General features: G+C 40.9%; 3 protein-coding genes across 3 annotated transcripts in view; 2 read left to right on the top strand and 1 right to left on the bottom strand.

Annotated features, from left to right (window-relative positions):
• Positions 1-9,476, top strand: part of LOC135080277 (CD109 antigen) — a 60,620-nt gene extending 51,144 nt beyond the window's left edge. The window contains exons 37-39 of the mRNA XM_063974964.1: positions 375-549; positions 844-949; positions 7,022-9,476. Of these exons, the coding sequence (XP_063831034.1) occupies positions 375-549; positions 844-949; positions 7,022-7,209 (469 nt within the window). The 3' untranslated portion in view covers positions 7,210-9,476. The remainder of the gene's footprint in view (positions 1-374; positions 550-843; positions 950-7,021) is intronic.
• Positions 9,477-9,915: 439 nt separating this feature from the next.
• LOC135080117 (ER membrane protein complex subunit 7) lies at positions 9,916-10,806 on the bottom strand. Its single transcript, XM_063974802.1, has one exon. The coding sequence runs from the start codon at positions 10,675-10,677 to the stop codon at positions 10,003-10,005; it is 675 nt and encodes a 224-aa protein (XP_063830872.1). The 5' UTR covers positions 10,678-10,806; the 3' UTR covers positions 9,916-10,002.
• Positions 10,807-11,612: 806 nt separating this feature from the next.
• On the top strand, positions 11,613-20,220 carry LOC135080279 (uncharacterized). The gene is made up of 8 exons (XM_063974965.1): positions 11,613-11,718; positions 12,774-13,002; positions 16,061-16,224; positions 17,026-17,102; positions 17,179-17,255; positions 18,671-18,926; positions 19,329-19,432; positions 20,196-20,220. The coding sequence occupies exons 1-8, from the start codon at positions 11,676-11,678 to the stop codon at positions 20,218-20,220; spliced, it is 975 nt and encodes a 324-aa protein (XP_063831035.1). The 5' UTR covers positions 11,613-11,675.
• Positions 20,221-20,317: the final 97 nt, after the last annotated feature.

Genomic DNA, 20,317 nt, shown 5'->3' on the forward strand with positions numbered 1-20,317 from the left:
AATAATAAACAACATGGGAGAAATGCGATTGATAGTTCATAAAAAAAGTATGAAATGGTTCTACGCTACGCTGAAAGCCTAAAACTTGCGCGTTTGCCCGCTCTGAACGGCCTGCGCTTTGCGGCGGATATCTGCTGCGTGTGCGTGCCTATTAGTTAGTTACACCGCTAGAATAGCGGTCACCGGTCGGTCCGAACTAGCTGGTGAGGTCCGTGCGCCTCCCGTCGTGCGTGTAGAAACCCGTCTTACGCGTCCGCGCCACACTGCGCTGCTCATGCTAATATTCAATACAGACACGAGTATTGTGCTCGCGCGAGCGTCGGCCCTAACGTATGCTATTTTTGTCACACACGTAACCTTTCTATCGTTTCCAGCTGGAGCCTGCTCTCGGAGTCTCCTCGCTCGGGCCTGGCGGTCCTGGACGTGGGGATCCCCACAGGCTACATGATCCAGCAGCAGCGGCTGGACGCCTACGTGCTGTCGCGGCGCGTGCGCACGCTGCAGCGCGCCAAGTACACGCCCTCCAAGCTCACCTTCTACTTCCACTACGTGAGTACACGCGCCCGAGGCCTAGACGGCGGATGACGCGGGAGCCCCACAGGCCACATGACCCAGCAGCAGCGACCTAGGGCTGCCCTGCTTAGTACTTTGACATCGCAGCGACACGTCACGTCGACTATAGCCGTGATGAAAATGTCGGACTGGCAGACTTGTAATCCGAGTATGCGGTAGCAATTCCTATAGGACGTGTCTGAGTTTTTACACACACATTTACGAAACATAGAAATAGATGACAACCTGCAAACTTTTTGTTGTATTCTAACACGTTTTTTCGATCGCCAGCTGGACCACGAGCCGACGTGCGTGAATTACACCATCGAGCGCTGGTACCCGGTCGCCAACATGTCCAGATATCTTCCTGTGCGTGTCTACGACTATTACGCGCCTGGTGAGTTTCCTTGTTATAATATTATTTACTTATTTTCATACACACATACTTTTCAATGTTGAATTAAGTTCGTAATCTGGGGGCACGGCAGTGCCCCCACCAAGTCAAGCAAAAAAGCGGCACGGCCGTACCATCCTTTTCTCGAAGCAATTCAGGCCATTTTCGACCCCCTGTAACTTCGTTGTGGATAAAATTAGAAGACTGAATTTTCAGTATCCATGCAGGCATTGTAAAGACATGGTATATTTCAAATTTCATTCAATTTGAACCAGTAGTTTAAGAATTATATTATATCCTCTTCACCCCGGACCGCGGAAGCGATAGGACGTGCCGATCCGCGCTGTCCCCACACTTACGAGCGAAAGGGACACAAACAGCGACCGCAATAGTTTTACGAGCTCCGTGCGCTGCGCTTACGTCATCGCGTCGAGCAACATTCGCCGTTCGTACACAGGTTCGTTGCCACAGTGTAGTCTACGGTGCAGTAGTGTCATCGATACAAAATGCCTAATCTTCAGCGCTCACCTCTTGATAAATCGCACAGTGTGTCGGAGACAGACGTTCACAGGATGGTGTACACCCCTACTGTGGAAACGTCACACATAACTCAACGTGATTCCAAGCGTCGCCGGCTTTCAGAAGGGCACCTCGAGTTGTCCGACCCTGACCTCGACACCGACCCTCAGACTCCAGACATTCGCACTATTATACGAGAGGAGCTGCAAGAAATGCTAGGAGTCCTGCAATCTCAACAAAACTCGCGTTTGGATGTCTTAGAGGAACATATCGCTGATATAAAAGCCCAAAACAATTCAACCCATACGAAAACTTGTGACATTGAGAAATCGATTGAGTTTGTCACAGCAAAGGTGGATGATATTCAGGTCACAATTGGGCGCCTGGAAGAGGAACGGAAACAACTTACATCCCAGATATCGAATATTGAGGGCAAGTGCGATAACTTAGAAAGACTTTCTCGTAAAACCAGTATCCAGATACGAAACGTACCAAGACAACAAGCTGAGAGTAAAGAAATGCTCTTCAATATGATCCAAAAGCTATCGTCTACTATTGGAGTAAATATGGAACCAACCCAGCTACGAGACGTATATCGTTTACCCGCAAAACACGAACAAGCCACTACAGCCATAGTTGCTGAATTTTCTTCAACTCTTCTTCGGTCAAACTTTTTGACGGCTGCGAAGAATTACAAATTGACGGCTAACCGATACAAAACAGAACAACTTAATTCTTCACACATCGGACTTGAAGGTGCCAAGACGGAGATATATCTATCGGAGCATCTAACGCCGCTTGCTTCTCGTTTATATTTTCTTGCACGTGAATTCCGTAAAAGTATGGGATACGACTACTGTTGGACCTCGAACGGACTGGTTTACCTGCGTAAAAAACAAGGTGAGCCTTACATACTAATTAAATCCGAGGATCAAATTCAGGCCTTAAAAAAACAATGACTATCTAGCCAACCTGGTAATTTAGCACACCAATCAAAGATCGAATTTAACACTAAATTTGTCAAAGTCGTCAACATATCTTATTTTGTTGTCATTTCACATAAAATGAACCTACACGTGTATCTTATTGTTATTGCATATCATATTGCAAATTGTAATTTTATTATCTTTGCAGCTATCATTATTGTAATTCGGGTGACTTCAATGTACAATTATGTTCTGTTTTACAATCCTCATTTATCAAACCAAAAAGTTATTAGTACCAATAATAATGGATAATCATAGCTTATTCGACGAAATAGACAAATCCTGTTCCAATCTATGTAAACTTATCGAAGACCCCAAATTCCTTGAATCAGATATCAATTCTACACCAACAAATGCGAACAAACTTAACATTATTTCCATTAACATAAGGAGTGTAAACAAAAATTTGGATAGCTTTCTTGTTTACATAGCTACACTAAACATAAATATCCAAATAATAGTACTTTCTGAATGTTGGTGTGACGGAAACTCAGTTCCTCCAATAATTAATGGTTTCAACATTTACTATAGCCAAAGAACTTTTAATCAGAACGATGGAGTAATCATGTATATTCATGAATCTATAAAAGCTACTGTCTATGAACTCGAATTAAGCGAGGCTAATTGTCTTGCTGCTCAAATTTTAGACATGACTGTTTTGGGTATTTATCGACCCTTTTGTTTCAGGAATCCAACTGCCTTTCTTGATTCCTTAGATTTCCATCTAACTAATATTAAAACACGTAACGTTGTCATCACAGGCGATATTAATGTTAATACACTTGATACTTCTAATTCTTATGTCAGAGACTATCTTGAGGTAGTGGGGTCACATGGATTGCAAAATACTATTGATATCCCAACTCATGGACGTACATGTCTGGACCATATCATGTGTAAATTGGACGACTCATTTCAATCCTATGTGTTAATGTCAGATATAACTGATCATTACCCCTTGCTGCTATCCATCTTATCACCACCCACTAAAAATTCTAAAGTTCCCACTCTAACTTCCAGAACAAGAATAAATTATGAATCGCTTGCTAACGAAATAAAAACAGTTGACTGGAATCCTTTTCTGGCTATTACGGATCCTGATCTTGCTGCTGTTACATTAGTAGACTCTCTCCAGGAATTGGTGGCCCGTCATTCCAATACGTTTAACATAACCAAAAGAAAAAGACCACTGAAACCATGGATTACAATGGGGGTCGTTAAGTGTTTCCAAAGGAGAAACCGTATGCATTTATTGGTGAGAAAAAATCCAGATAATATTAGCCTTAAAAATACTTTTATAAAATATCGTAATGTTTGCAATAAACTAGCAAAAGACCTAAAAGCTAATTATTATAGGAACAAGTTCAATCTAAATCACAAAAACAATAAAGGAACTTGGACAGTAGTTAAGGAGTTGTGCAACATCAGAAGAAAACCTTCCCCAGATACTGCTTTGCTTACTTTGTTGCCATCGCCAAGTGAGTCTCTCGATCTTGTTAACTCCTACTTCACTTCCATTGGTGAAGAGCTCGCAACCGATATCATGACTAAACTAAAGACGAATGAGGCTTCGCTAATAAAGCATGCTCAGAGGGATAGGAATATTCACTCAATGTCTATGTATCCAACTGATTTTATTGAAATAGACAAAATAATTTGCAACCTTAAAACTAACTGCGCACCAGGCTTGGATTCTATTCCCACCGTTATACTAAAAAATTCACATTCTATTCTCTGTTCTATGATAGCCCACCTGTGCAATCTCAGCATTTCCTCTGGGATATTCCCAGCTATATTCAAGAGAGCTATCGTAGTCCCTATTTATAAAGGTGGTGGGGAGGATTCGGTGTCGAACTATAGGCCAATATCTTTGCTTAGCACACTAAGTAAAATTCTTGAGAAGGTCGTAAACATTCGCCTTACTCATTTTTTAGAAAGTACGGGACAACTAGCGGACAACCAATATGGATTCCGTTCTGGTAGAAATACCGAAGATGCGGTAGTGAAACTGTCCGAGTTGGTTACGAAAAGCCTTGATGCAGGTACTAAGTGTGTTGCTATTTTCCTTGACCTCAAAAAAGCCTTCGATACCGTGTCTATCCCCCTACTGTTACTCAAACTGGAAGACCTTGGGATTCGTGGCGTGGCGCTGGATTGGTTTGGGAATTATCTGAAAAATAGAACCCAGACAGTCAGGGTCGCTGATAATTCCAGCTCTAGCTTGCCTATTAACTACGGCGTGCCGCAGGGAAGCACTCTTGGACCTACACTCTTCTCAGTTTATATAAACAATCTATGTAAACTTAAAATTGACAATGGTCGCACGCTTGCTTTTGCTGATGACACCGCTTTGGTTTTTGGTGGCGACTCTTGGTCTCTGGTTCGTAAATCGGCTGAAAGTGGTCTAAAAAGCGTTTTGACGTGGCTAGATAACAACTTACTGACAATCAATGTTCCAAAAACCAAATACATTTGTTTTAGAATTTCCGAAGCCACAAAACCTCCAAACTCTTTTTCTATTGTAGCTCACTCCTCACACTGTACCCTAGACATCAATTCGACGACCTCTTGTGGCTGCCCCTTCCTAAGCCAGACAGACACCCATAGATATCTTGGAGTTATCATTGACAGGAACTTAAACTGGGGACCACACATTTCAATGGTTAGTACCAGAATTCGCAGATTGCTCCACATTTTCAGAAATCTGAGAGATTCAGCTGACGATGATCTCATAACCAAAATTTACTTTGCCCTCTGCCAATCTCTCCTAACATACTGCATACCGGTCTGGGGTGGTGCTGCTAAATCTTACCTCATAGAACTTGAGCGTGCACAGAGAGCTGTAATTAAGGTCATGCGTCGTAAACCGAGGAGATACCCAACAGAAAATCTTTATAAGGAAGCGAGCCTACTGACTGTAAGACAGTTGTTCTACCTCAACTCGGTTCTACGATACCATAAGACGGTAGATGTTGCAAAACTGCCGCAAAATAAGAGACGTCTGCGTACGCAAGTACCCACTTGCAAAACAAATTTTGGTCGAAGACAAACGTCTTTCTCTGGGCCTTTTCTATATAGACACTTTAATGATTTATATAAAATTCTAAACATGTGTAGGACAAGCTTGAAGTCAACCCTAAAAACTAAACTTAATGAACTAAATTATACCGAAACAGAAAGTATTTTGATATGCTGCGAGTAAAATTAATAATTAATTAGTAAAATTGCATAGTACCTAAGTACCCTCATTATTTGTAAATGTGTAAAATTATTTGTAAATGTGTTAAATGTGAATATCTAATGTCTTATATTAAGTATAAGATTGGAAGATTTTAATTTAATTTTATTTAATTTAATTTATTGTAAAGATTATTTCATGCTCAGTAAATTAGGTATATAAACTTTAATAGGTACTTCTTGTATGGGGTGGAGGGTTAATATCCTGAGCAACAGGAATATTCCTAATTCAGGTATTAACCTGCCACAATTTCTTAATTGTTAATAATATTCTTATTGTTTTATATGTATTGTATGTGGTGAGAAATAAACAATTTATTATTATTAATTTATTATTATAACGGGTCAAAGTTTCTTAATTTTGTCACTCACTGACTGACTGACTGACTGACTCACCGATCATCAAAATTCTAAGGCACTTCTAGCAGACCTAGAAGCTTCAAATTTGGAATATAAGTAGTGTTTGGTGTATGAATCAAGGAAAAACTAAAATATTTGGGGGCACGGTAGTGCAACCGCTAAGTCTAGGCAAAATTTTTCAATTTCGGTCCAGTTTTATAAATTTTTAACTACTTACTTAAACTTACTTAAATAACTTTGTAATACCATATAAATATAAAGGCGCACGGTAGTGTCCCCGCCAAGTCGAGTAAAATTTTTAAATTTAGGTCCAGTTTTCTAGATACATAACTGCTGTCTACAAAATACAAAAAGAAATGAGATCCCATCAAAAACAATACTTGTCAAAAAAACCAAGTCTCGCAACTCTCCTGGCCTGGACTTGGTATTACATGGATCTCACAACTTTTTACCGTAGAACAACTGAGTTGCGAGACTTGGTTTTTTTGACAAGTATTGTTTTTGATGGGATAAATTATCCTGAAACTGATCTGAAACAGGCGCCCAAAGTTATTGACCATATCAACTCTGAAGAAAAGTATTTCTGAATTTTATTTACTATCATTATGTGCGCCATTTTCAGAATCAGAATCATCATTAGCGCTCACACTTTCATTCACATATAAATATGCACACGAATATCGGCCAAACTAAATTTTTGTTGCATAATCACCCCTATGTTGTCATAGGGGTGATTTTGTTACCATGGCGGCGCAACCAGTCGCCGCTACCAACAAAATGTATACAGCTTTGCGCAACCAAACGGACACCAGGTGAGTAACTCTCTATAGAGCGGTATACGTTTTGTTGGTAGCCGGCGACTGGTTGCGCCGCCATGGTGTCCCGGTGAAATAAAGCCTTATGTGATTGTCATAGGGGTGATTCATCATCAGTGATCATAATCATCACAATGCTAACTGTACCTTTTCCGCAGAGCGCTACAACGAGTCGATATTCGACGCGCTGCCGACGTACCTACTTAACATCTGCGAGGTGTGTGGCTCTTCGCAGTGCCCCTACTGCGCCATCTACAACGCGGCGGCGCGCGCCTCGTCCGCTGTCCTGCTGGCATCTGTCGCCGTCGTCGCCTGCCTCGTAACGAGAGCGTTGGCCGCGCCCTAGCACACAAACAGAACTCGACAACAGCGGGGTTACTCCCAAAAACGTTATCCAGTTTCGAATGCTGCCTTCCCTCGCACGTAATGAAATGCCAGCATGAGCGACAGTGACAGATAGACTCGAAACTACGTAAACAGCGATGGAGTAGCCCTGCAAATGTAATACGACCGAAACTTTTAATGCTAAACGGGCCATATTCCACTTGGTCCGGTTATAACTGGTATGAATACAGGTTATCTGTTGACAGTTTTACACCTAAGTAATTTTATAGATGGCTCGAGCTAAAACCTGTGTAGACCTATTAAATGTCACTGCTTTAAAAAGCATCAAAACTACTGCGTACAACCTCTGGTATTGTTGTCAGAAGCGGTAGGTCTAACCAATTATAACAACTGCCGTTAATAATTGCCACACCATAGCCGGTGGTTTTAAGGTTAAGCCAAACACCAACGCGATCAGCCGGCGTGCAGCGATGGCGATCAGACTTAAATGCATTGATCGCCATCGCTGCACGACGACTAATCGCGTTGGTTTGGCTGAACGCTTAGTAAACACCACGCTTATTCGACATCACCTTACTAAACCTTGCGGTAAACAATATAATATGTAATCATATCTAGTTTCATTTCGCGAAGGCGAGTGGGCTCTACGCATGTTTTAAGAGTATGCTGATATGAGATGATCGATCTTAAAAATGGCAGCCCAAAATATTTCGCGTAATCTGTATGTCACGCGCAACTAGATTGGAAAATTGATATTTTTACAAATTCTTGAAGAAATTAGATAATATTAACGCGTACAATACTATCGATTGTATTCGTAACCAGTGATACTAAAATCTGCATAAAATTCTTATTAGAAATTAAGGATTAATCGTGAAAACTGTGTGACAATTTGTTATTTACCTAATTATCTGCGATAAATTATTTGTGTTTCATTGGAACTTTCCAAATTATTTTTAATTTTAGTATTTCACGCCACATCTGGCCTAAATGTATTAATATTTAGTATGTTTGTATATTGTAATAATATTTCTGTTATTAACCACCGTTTAAGATTTAGTTTATTGAATCAAATTGCTAAAAACTTCCATGTGTAGCATTAAATATTGTTGTAATAGTAGATATATTTTTGTTGTGCTGGACATTAACAATACTTGCTGTATGTAGTGAATGCTTGTTACCAGTTGCAGCTCAGAAGTAATCTCATTGCAATCAAAGAATCTCATTTTCTTCTCTGTTATCTACCTTTTCTGCTGTATCAGGTGATTATTCCTTATTCCATTCCAAACTAGTAGTAGTGTTAGATGTTAAGTAGTGTTCAGTCTAGATTTATTTTCCATTTTGTTTTGTACAAACTCCTGATACTTCTATCAAGTATTCTAATATATCCTTCTGTGAAATTTACCCTAAAATTATGTACCATTTACAAACAAAACTTCCATCTTTTGCATAGTCGGTGCTCTGAACATTTCAGCTTGTTTAACCACATAATAATAATCGGCAGCTACATATCAATATTTGAAATCTAAATTTTAATAATTTAATGTAAAAGCATTTGATGCAGACAAAAGAAATTATATGAAGTCATATATACCCATGATGCAATAAATCAGTTGAAAGTAGTCAATATTTTTTATGTAAATATTTTGGATATTGAGTAAAGATAGTGTAAGTGAAACTTAATTATGAAATGTGAATTATATTTTTAGTAAAATGACAAAAAATCATACCAAAATTAAATATCACAAAATATCAAATGCCTTACTAGCATAACAATGGAATTGAGTATGATAATATTCTAAAATTTAAAATAGTGGAATCAAAACATATTTCACAAGATTTATTTAAGTAGTGTATAAGAAATGTATTTTATTTTGTATCAATTGATATTTATTACTTTGTCATTTTTGCATGCAGTGCTACGATGAATGATATTTGACAATATATTTTTATCATTATATTAAATGGCTGAATGTACCATTATGTACAAATGTGCCCGTCCAAAATTCAATAACTTATCATGATAGAATTAAAGAAGTCTATAAACTTGGAGAGATAGTATTTTAAGGTCATAGATGTGTAAAAAACATGTTACTTAAGTAGTTTCCGTCCAAAATTACCCATGACTGATTTCTTTTTTACTTTTGTATGTATTTGAGTGTAATATTTTTTCTTAAGTTGTTACACAAACCAAGTTAATGTAAGTGTGGTGAAATCTCATTATTGACATTTACATAGATTTATTTCTAAATAAAAAACTTAAAAGTATTCATTGTTTCATTGCAAATACCCATATTCTTTCTTACAACTGAATGTACCATTATGTACAAATGTGCCCGTCCAAAATTCAATAACTTATCATGATAGAATTAAAGAAGTCTATAAACTTGGAGAGATAGTATTTTAAGGTCATAGATGTGTAAAAAACATGTTACTTAAGTAGTTTCCGTCCAAAATTACCCATGACTGATTTCTTTTTTACTTTTGTATGTATTTGAGTGTAATATTTTTTCTTAAGTTGTTACACAAACCAAGTTAATGTAAGTGTGGTGAAATCTCATTATTGACATTTACATAGATTTATTTCTAAATAAAAAACTTAAAAGTATTCATTGTTTCATTGCAAATACCCATATTCTTTCTTACAACTCAGTTGCAGTAGGTATTCCTGAGAAATATTATTCATAGGTTAACAAACAAACATAAATTCAAATCAAATAATTTATTTCACAATAACTTATTCACTATACCTACTACAGAAGTGTGATTAAAATTACTAAGAAAACATAATACATTACTGTCTCTTCTTAACCTGCTTTGCCTTAGCATTGGAGGCTTTTGCTGTGGATCCTCCACTGAACAGTGACGTGAACATCTCCGACATCTCTGGCATTTCACCCATTTTCGCCAAGTTGCTTATCTGCTTCAAGTCCTCTTTGGTTTCTGGGTCGTTCATCATCTTGGGCAAGATCATAATCAGCAGCAGAGGCAGCACCATCATGATCACCATGGGGTTGAATAAGAAATCTGTCAGTCGCCATTGTTCCCTCATTTGGAAGTATCGGAAACGAGACAATGGCTTCATCCGCAGAGGGTATGGTACTTGAATCACCTGAGATGTTTGTATGAAGTTGACTTTCCTAGCCCTGTATTTGCCCTTGGAGTTGATTTCTACTCGGACAGGCTCATACATGTAATCTGGATGGACTATTTCAACCACATAGGAGCCTGATGGTACATTGTGAATGACGAACGTGCCATCATCCCTGATGAAAGCAATGTACTCCCCACCGTTTACGTGCACCCTTGTGTCCACCTGCCAATTGCTTGAGTCTTGATCATCAGGTGGAAATACTCTTCCTTCAATGACATATCGACCATTTCCAGTGTCTTCCTCAACAGAGTTTGTGACGCAGTTAACGTAGCCTGCTAGTGTTATGGCTAACACACAGAGAGCGATAGGCTTCATAATATTACTATTTTAATACTGCTAATTGAAACCAACTTCTTAATACTTTAGGATTAATAAAATAATCAGTATTTTGAGAAAATTTCTAAATGTTCGTGTTCGTGACAATTATTTGACAATGACATTGACAAAAACCAGCTGCAATAGTGCTGTCCACAGAATTGTGTTTGAGAATACTAGGTGGGGTTTATTGATAAATACCTAATACTTAGCTAAACGATACTCATTCGAGTTTTTTCATTGTTACTTAATTTAAGAATAAAGAGTGCACTTTAATTCTATAATGAGGAACATACTGATTTGAATTGCAAAGCAAGCAATCTTTCAAAAACTAACTACTTTTTTATCATTTTAAATCTATTCTACTCTACGGAGCTAGTATAGATATCACATTCCGGAATTGTTTTTAGACAGACATAGACAATAAGGAAAAACCGGTTTTTAGTTTGTCAAATATCGATTTTCAAATTTACCCAACGTCTGTCAGTCAAATTGTTATTTGTCTATGTTTTTTTTTGTAAACAAATTGTTTCAGCGACATGTGGTCGTGGTGTAGCGATTAATTTGATTTCATGTTATTTATTTGTATAAATCGTGATAAGAAACAAGACAGAGAATGTCTGGATACCTGGAAGTGAAATATCCTTTCAAATCAAACCTGGGTTTGAATCCTTTCAAGGTGAGTTTCGTTTTGGTTTGGAGCATTGTTTGTGATCATAACACGGTGAAACGGTTTGTTTATTGTGCTTCGGCAGTCGTGGAAGAGACAATGGTGCATTCTGAGGCCGAGTCCGAGTTGTTCGGGGGGCGGGTCGCTGGCGGTGTACTGCAGCGAAGCGGGCGCGGCTGCGGGTTCGGTGGAGCTGCCTCCGGGCTGCGTGGTGCGGCGCGCGAAGTCCCGCTCGCGGCCGCACGCCTTCGCAGTGTTCGCGGAAGGCGAGCCACGCAAGCCTCGCATCCTGCTGGCGGCGCCAACGCTCGCTGATGCCCAGGCGTGGATGGAGAAGATCAAGGATTTGTTGAACAGCAGCAAGCTACGCGGTGAGTCTACCTTCAATTTGTTTCATTTGTCTACCTTTCATTTAAGTTCTCATCAAAAGTCTAATTTATTCCATTGCTGTAATGTTCGTGAAAATTCAAATTAAATTAGTTTGCAGATGTATGAAATAAATTATTATGATTGAAAATACTATCTTCAAAATACTCGAAAGTGTGTGGTACGCTTGTCGCAGTAATCCTTAATGTTGGTATTGTGGATTTGAACTTAAGAGTTCCTAGTTTGTCATATCATATTGAAGTCACCGTAAATAATTTATTGACATTCTAAATATTTTTATGTGTTTAATGTTCCTATAGGTGTCTAACATTCCATGCTCTATTTATTTGTCCATGGCCTAAATGTTCAGTAGGACTTGACGTCAACCCATTGAATGCAAATGCACATACATTTAAATGTGTAATCATCCATGGCTCACTGCATGGCATCCAAGACGTCACTATTGTGTTCATGCTGATTGTAGCCTTTGTGCAGGTTAATGCACCTAAAAAATATTTTTAATTACTTTGCATTAATATGCAATGTTAATTTATGTTAAATATTCCATTTAGAATAATCAATCCTATTAGGACCAAATTCAAAGTAAATAAAACTAGACCAACCAAAATAAGTTTTTTCTTTGAAGTCACTAGAATGCAGTGACTTGTTATTTTAAACTGTATTATTATGCTGACAGAAAACCTTTTTACTAAATGATGCGATCAAGTAGCAACATAGTAAAATTTCAAGGGTTTAATATTGCATAGATATAATTACCTCACTTAAATCCAGCTAGTTTTCCCTGTCGTTTCATAAGTTGAAATACCAGTTCCTGCTCATATGGTTTTTTTACCAAAAACTGCAATCATCATGAACAGTTAGGTCATCTGTTGTTACATCATTAATTGTTCACATTTCCATACTAATTATATTGTTTTAACATTCATTACTGCAGTCTAATTTCAACGTACCATTGAATGTTCTTTTGTATTGCACTGACAATATCACTCACATACAAAAGTGCATTCTAATCATGCTTTATCATCGCCCCATATTGCAGGCACTGAGACATTGCTCAAAGACTCCTACTCGGTGACCGTTGTCACGACCGAGTTGTCTCGCAAGTGTGGGATGACCGCTGACAGCCTGCTGAGACTGTCGTCTAGCGGCCTCCTAGTATCCTGCACCCAGAAGCTTGGCTCGGTTATAGAGTGGAAACACATAAGTGATGCGCAGCTGGTCACTGAGGCTGCCGATAAGAGCCAAGCGTGCATTGTCACGGTGGATAGGTTTGTTCATTTTGACTAAGCACATTTTGCTGCTAGACACTGAGTTTTCGGCATTGCAACATTGCTTCACCTTCAAATAATTAAATATCTAATAAGACAACAGAATACTATACCAGTAAAGGTCTACTATCTTTTCGAATATTATAGTGTACAGTTATATTAATTTAAAAACTTGGTTGTGGTGATTCTAATTAGTTGATTCTAATACTGAAACAAAAGATATATTCCTAACCAGGGTCTCAGGTTTAATCATGTATAAAATTTCGTTTTCTACTAATATTAAAGCGTAATCACAGCACGCTTCCTGTTTTCCACTTGTCCACAAATCACGGAATTGGCGCATGTATGTGAATCACTCGTTTTTTCTTAGCATTCTGTTCATGCATGCTAAAAATACTTTTGTTGGTTCAGTGAGCTTGCAGACACAGTTACTTACTGGTACATATTGCATTTTACTTTGTCTTGTTTTATATTGGTGTCAGATTTTATTTCAATATTAAAAATTATGCCTGTGTTGGTGTGGATCTAAGTCATCAACAAAACTTAATGTTGTTTTATGCTCAAAGGCAATATCTTATTGGTTGAACGATTTTTTCTTCTACATAACTGTGGAAGTCTGTGGGTTTATATTCTTCTGCATGCATTGAATTTATAAGTTATATTCATATTTATTGTTACGAGGCGTGCGCGGAGTATGCGAGACAGCCAAAAAGCCCAGGCGCATTTGAAGTTATTGAAGTGAGTTAAAAATCGGATTCGTTGTTCGTGAACAAACATTGATCGCGTTCGTTCGCAGACATTCGCCGAGCTCTCATCCGTGCATCTTACGTAAGCCTACCTATTTTCAAATTTCAAATTTAATTCTAGTTTATCAATGAAATATCATTTTCCAATGAGGATCAGTACTGTTGTAGAAAATACAATAAAACTAGTATCTACGTCAATCTTTAAGACATAAGAAAGATATATCTTTTTGAATTATCCAAATCGGACCATTACTTACGAAGATATTAAGTAATAAACATAGGCCATTTTTGCCGCTAAAAGTCAACGTACGCAGGGCCGTGTGACGTCACTATATCCGAATCGAGCGCAGCCGGCGTACTATTGGGATGGAAAATATTTTTTTCCAGCTAAACTATCAGTTTTAGAAAAAAACTTTTAATAACATTTATTCATCAAAATAAAGTAACCCATCGACCAGTAATTTTTAAAAATAAAAATTGTGAAAAATAAGTATCGTTATGTCCAAAAACCACATTTTCATAGGATTCGATGGAATGCGGAGACGCGGTTGGGGTAAGTGTAATGATTGTTTGTATTGAACATAATAATACATAATATGATGCTAATACCCAGTTTCTGGCCTAAGGGGGGGATAAGTCATACCTAGCTTATAGACTGGGGGGAGGGGCAAGCCTTACCCAGCTTCTGGCCTTGGTGGGAGGGGGGGAGAGGCAAGTCATACCCAGTTTCTGGCTGGGGGGGTTAAGTCATACCCAGCTTCTGGCCGAGGGGGAGTCATACCTAGCTTATGCTTATGGACTGGGGGAAGGGGATAGCCTTACCCAGCTTCTGGTCTGTGGGAGGGGGGGGGTCAAGTCATACCCAGTTTCAGGCCTGGGGGGGGGGGGGTAAATCATACCCAACTTCTGGCCGAGGGGGAAGTCATGCCCAGCTTATGACCTGGGGAAAGGAGGGGGGCGGGGGAGTCATACCCAGCTTCTAGGCTAAGATTAAATAGATTTCCAGGAAGGTGCAGCTGTCCTTTCCTGCAGCAGCTGGCCCGCCCATGGGAACGGCGAATAGATAGGTAGGTACGTAGGTTTAACTCAGAAAAACTAAATAACAGGTAGGTATTGCGTGTACATCGAAATGATCTTCATAGCAATGTCTTGTAGCCTAGGCAGAGTGTATCTGCCTCAGCTATACCTTATTGTTAGACGGAAATAAATTAATACCTATACATTTTTATATTTTACTTGGAAGAAGACATGACTCTAACAACACTTATGAACACTTTATTTGAATAAATCGCCAAATATACCACCGCGGAGACCCCAATCGCGTCTCTGCGTTCCATTGAATCGTATGAGCGTATGGATTTTTTGCGATATTTTTCACAATTTCTATTTTTAAAAATTACCTATCGATAGCTTACTTTATTCTGATGAATAAATGTCATTACAAGTTTTTCTCTAAAACTGATAGTTTGGCTAGAAAAAAATATTTTCTATCCAAGCAGTACGCCGGCAGCGTTCGGATCGGATATAATGACGTCATCGTCCCCGCGACGGGCGGTCAGTGAACTTTTTTAGTAATTTGGCCATAACTTCGTCAATTTTTGTCGCAGAACAAAAATTTTTGGACTGTGTATTAAGGATTTCTTAGCCCTATAAATCTGCATTCACAGCTAAAAATCGAAATGATCCTCATTAGGCAGGCACTACCTGTTATAATAAGCACCGCTCGATCTAGCGTTATACACAAACTCAACACAACGCATTTAGTAAATCTACGTAGGTATAGTTCGTTTCATCCACGAAGACGAGCGGGGGGTGCGGGGAGTTTGATCCGACCAATCCGAGCGTCATTGTTGGCATTGGCAGCATTGCAATTGGATAGTTGTCCGTGAGTGCGCGCGCAAACTACAATGATGACGCTCGGGCAGGGTACTCACATGCCATGTAGCACGTAACGTAACATGTAACGTAACCAACCATCAAGTGAGTACGGCTCGTCCACGGTCATCGCGTATCTGGCTGCGAGCTCCTGGATCCTACTGCGAGCCGCCTTTGTGCTCGCAGTGATACCGCCACTCGGCGGGTCGCTACGATCTCCCTGCGAACCACGCGCGAGCAGCTCGCAGCGGGCTCATGCCTATGTACTCACTTGATACAGTATCTGATACATTACATGCTACTCGGCTAGATGAGTACCCTGCTTTGGATTGGTCGGATCATGCTCCCCGTACCCCGGGCGTTTTCGTTGATGAAACGAACTATATACTCTCTCATTCAAATTCAAGTCATAATGCCGAACAACCGCTCGCTTCCAGTGAATACCAAAGCGGCGGCGGCCAGCTTAAGTTCGCGAGCCCTCTGGCGACGGAGCTGGCTTCAGCGTTAACGCGGGCGCTGCGGGAACACCGGGCGAAAGCCGCCAAGCTCAGCCGCAGCGAGGGTGATCTGCGGTCTTCGATGAGCAGCGACTCTGACACAGGTATACTTATTAGTTTTTTATGTGACAGAAGGCAAACGAAAGTTCTTGAGTGGCGACCACGAGCCGGAAGACGTAGCGTGGGCAGGCCTCCCACTAGGTGGACCGACATTCTGGTGAAGGTCGCGGGAGGTGCCTGGATGCGAGCGCCCAGGACCGGCCTTTGTGGAAATCCTTGGGGGAGGCCTTTGTCCAGCAATGGACGTCTTTCGGCTGAAACGAACGAACGAACGAAGGCATACGAGCAGACGGATTACCTGATGGTAAGTGATTACCATCGCCCATAGACACGTGCAGTCCCAAGGGCGTTATAGGTGCGTTGCCGGCCTTTGACGGGAAGATACGCTCTCTTCTTGAAAGCTTGCAGGTCGTATCGGTATCGTACTTAACTTCAAGACCCGCGAATCGAGACACAACAAATAACAATTGTTACGCGACCGCTTGGGGTTTGATGAGATAAATCTTAAAGGCTGCCGGCCTTTGGGTGTCTATGGACGGCGGTAATCACCATTACGTGTTACGTTTGCCCGTTTGCCTCCTGTCCCATAAAAGACCCTTAGACCCAACTATACCAAGGATTACTCAAACTTCATTGCTTGGGTTTGGAGACGTGATTAGTCCCATTCATTCCTTGTTCGGCTTACCCGAACGTGGGCCGCCATTTATTTCTATGTCGAACGTCTTGTTCGTGGAGCCATCAGTCATCCAGAGTCCCAATGATAAATAATTTAGAATTATGTTTTTTTTACACGCCGACATAGGCAGAGACTGAAGTTTTTGGATGAAGACATGGATTATTTTCAGGTGAAATTCGCCGGAGTAGCTGGTACAGCGGTCCATCTGAAGTTTCCTTGGATGACATCGATCTTATAATGTCAAAGGTGGGACCATGATTTTGTTTATGGGTTAATTTAATGCTTTAACAACTAAGTTTTAAAGTTCGTTTTCGCGTGGCAGGAGGCGGCGCGAATCCCGCGCGGTCAGCTGGCGCGCTGCGCCGGCGCTCCACATCTTGCGCCTACACGCGACGACAGGTGAGCCTTGGGGTCACCTCACCGCTAATCCCCGCTAAATGGCAATGCCAGATTTTGTATGGAAGGTGGCGTCTTTTTTTTTCGCGCGGCCATCGACCAAACTTTGTTTTTTGATTACAAAATAGTGTAATAAACCAAACTTACTATTACATGTATACCTCTAAACTCAGTCTGAACTGAGTTACGAGCATTAGAAGTTTGATGATTTTCATACTAGATTTGCTTTTTGCGCGCAAAGTTTTGTAAGAAATTGCAACAAAATAGTGAGATTGTGTGTGTAAACAAAAAATACCATCCATTAAAGGCTCCAGACATCAGTATGGAGCAGAATCAACGCAATAAAAAAATAGCGCAATATTTAGTATGAAAATCATCAAACTTCTAATGCTCGTAACTCAGTTCAGACTGAGTTTAGAGGTATACATGCCATAGTAAGTTTGGTTTATTACACTATTGTGTAATCAAAAAACAAAGCTTGGTAGATGGCCGCGCGAAAAAAAAAAGACGCCACTTTCCATACAAAATCTGGCATTGCCATTTTGTCAGTGTGTGCGTGCGCGCCGCATACGTATTGGCGCGCTCACATACAAACCGCGCTCGGGCGTTTCTATGAAGATGACCTACACCCTCATTTGGTGCAGTCCTGTTGTCCTGCTTGGCCTGGGCTTGGGCTTGGGCAGCCAACAGGATTTCGAAATCCTGTTGGCTCCCCCAGGGGGGCCAAGCAGGGGGGACAATAGGACTGCACCATTTTACTCTGGTATGATTTTCAAAGAGCCTCATGCAGATCACTGCACCTCATTTTAATCAAAAAGTGTGGTTTGAGGTGCGATGTTGACTGTGGGTGATACCGGTGCAGCTGTATCTAACTTTGATTATCTTGGTGGAAATCAGTGGTAATAAAAAAATACCGAAAAATGTGTCTGTTTATCAGGGCCGTCTTCAACCTACTAGGGGCCCTGGGCACTTGAAGGATCAAGGGGCCCTTATCATCTGGAGAAAGGCCCTGGGCACGTGCCCGATGTGCCCAATGGGAAAGTTGGGCTTGTTTATAGCTGCCTAGTCCATTGTATAATTCTGAAAATAACAAATAATTATTGTACGCAAAGTTAACGTACATTTTTTGCGCCGTAAAATGTTGAGTGACAGCAAAAGTGGATTAAAATTTTTATTTACCTATTGACTAAAGCCCGGTCATTGAGCACGTAGAATTTTGTCCAATGACCCCTAGCTACCCATCCTTATCGCTCGCGCGTAATTATATTGCTGTCGCGACTGTGCGACTGGCACCCGCAGTGAGTGTGCGAGCGCGATAGCAACATAATTCTACGTGCTCACCGACCAGACTATAGTCGTCTCATAAAATTGTTAAATATCTTCACCCAATATTCACACCCACCAATATTTAATCCCAGCATGTGCGACCGCCGCTCGCTGGTATCGATAGCGTCGGGCATCTACGAGGAGATCCCCGATCTTCCCACTGAGACCGGCGAGTCCACAGAAATGACCAGAGAGTCCACAGAAGTGACCAGAGAGCCTACCGAAGTGACCACTGAGGCTAATGAAGTGACCAGCTCGCCTGAAGCTTCGGACGTGTATTGCGCGATGGGTCGCGACGTGGTGGACGCGCCTCGCCGCATGCTCAGCGCCGCAACTATTGCAGCTGTGGTAAGTCTTTGTTTATCACTATTTACTGGGGAAGTTACTGATTTCCTAGTAGTAAATTTTCTTAACCGAAAAAAAGGTATTTTTTACCCGACTGCTCTGGAAGGTGGTTTAGGTTTTTTTTTTAACTCGCCGGCGGGTAAGCGGCGCGTTTAGTTTTCGATGTCCACTCGGGGAGATGAACAGGCCTCTGGCCTAATTCACGTATTTTGACAGTCAGTGAAAAACAGTTCTAAATCCTAAATTCACAAGGGTCATTTTTGATAGAATGATTACTCGATAGGATCGCAACTCAGTGTTGTCGTTGAGGTTACGTGAATTAGGCTACTGATGTTACTAACACCTTTGTATGGACACTTGTATGAATTTAAAATGTGAGTTAAAGTTATTAATGAATGTATACAGGTGGCGGAGGAGCCGACGTATGAATCCGTGGTGGAATGCGTGTACGCAACCATGCGCCGCCCGCGCCGCCCGCCGCCGCCGCTGCCGCCGCGCGCGCCGCTCGGGTCAGTCCTGCTGGCTTTTACTTATTTACAAGTTACAACTAGCGGCAGCCCGCGACTTCGTACGCGTGGAACCCGTTTTACCCCCTTAAGGGCCATCCATAAAGTACGTCACTACTTTTTTTATGAAATCAACATTATTTTAAATATTTGAAACAATTGAAATGTGATGTCACGAAACTTAAGACCCCTCCCACCCCTTGTCACACCATGTCACACTTTGTCGACACCCCCCCCCCCCCCCCTTTTACGTGTGACGTACTTTATGGATGACCCCTTAGGGGTGGAGTTTCGTAAAATCTTTTCTTAGCGGATGCCTACGTCATAACATCTATCTGCATGCCAAATTGCAGCCCGATCTGTCCAGTGGTTTGGACTGTGCGTTGATGTTGACACTATGTCGATCAGTCAGTCAGTCACCTTTGAGTTACATATATTGAAATGAAGGCTATCGTTTTAGCGCTCACCGGTTGGCGCCACTGTAGAGTAAGGTCACTGTACTTACTAGTGGTGAAGACAGCGGCACCAGGCATCGCATTTACACTCACCAGTCGGACTAGGAAGGTAGGATGCGCGCCGTGATAATCTCTTATCGACGTCAAAATATACGGGCAAAATCGACAAAATCATGATCACCGATTATCGGGGCGCGCACCTAGGCCTACAGGATTGCACTACTGTAAAGTAGGGTTATATCAATCAATCGCCAGTGGTTACCAACTTAATGTGAAAACGTTAGCCTTCATAAACTATATAATGGTGAGAGAAGTCTACAGAGGGCCAAGAAGTGAAGCCGTGGCCCGTTTGTGTCGGGGGTACATATGGAAACGATGCCTCCACTCGTATGCTGCCCCCACACTCAAATGTAACAAGTTATGTTTATAATAT

This window comes from Ostrinia nubilalis, chromosome 17 (assembly GCF_963855985.1).
Source record: "Ostrinia nubilalis chromosome 17, ilOstNubi1.1, whole genome shotgun sequence".
In the NCBI taxonomy this organism is placed as follows: Eukaryota; Metazoa; Arthropoda; class Insecta; order Lepidoptera; family Crambidae; genus Ostrinia; species Ostrinia nubilalis.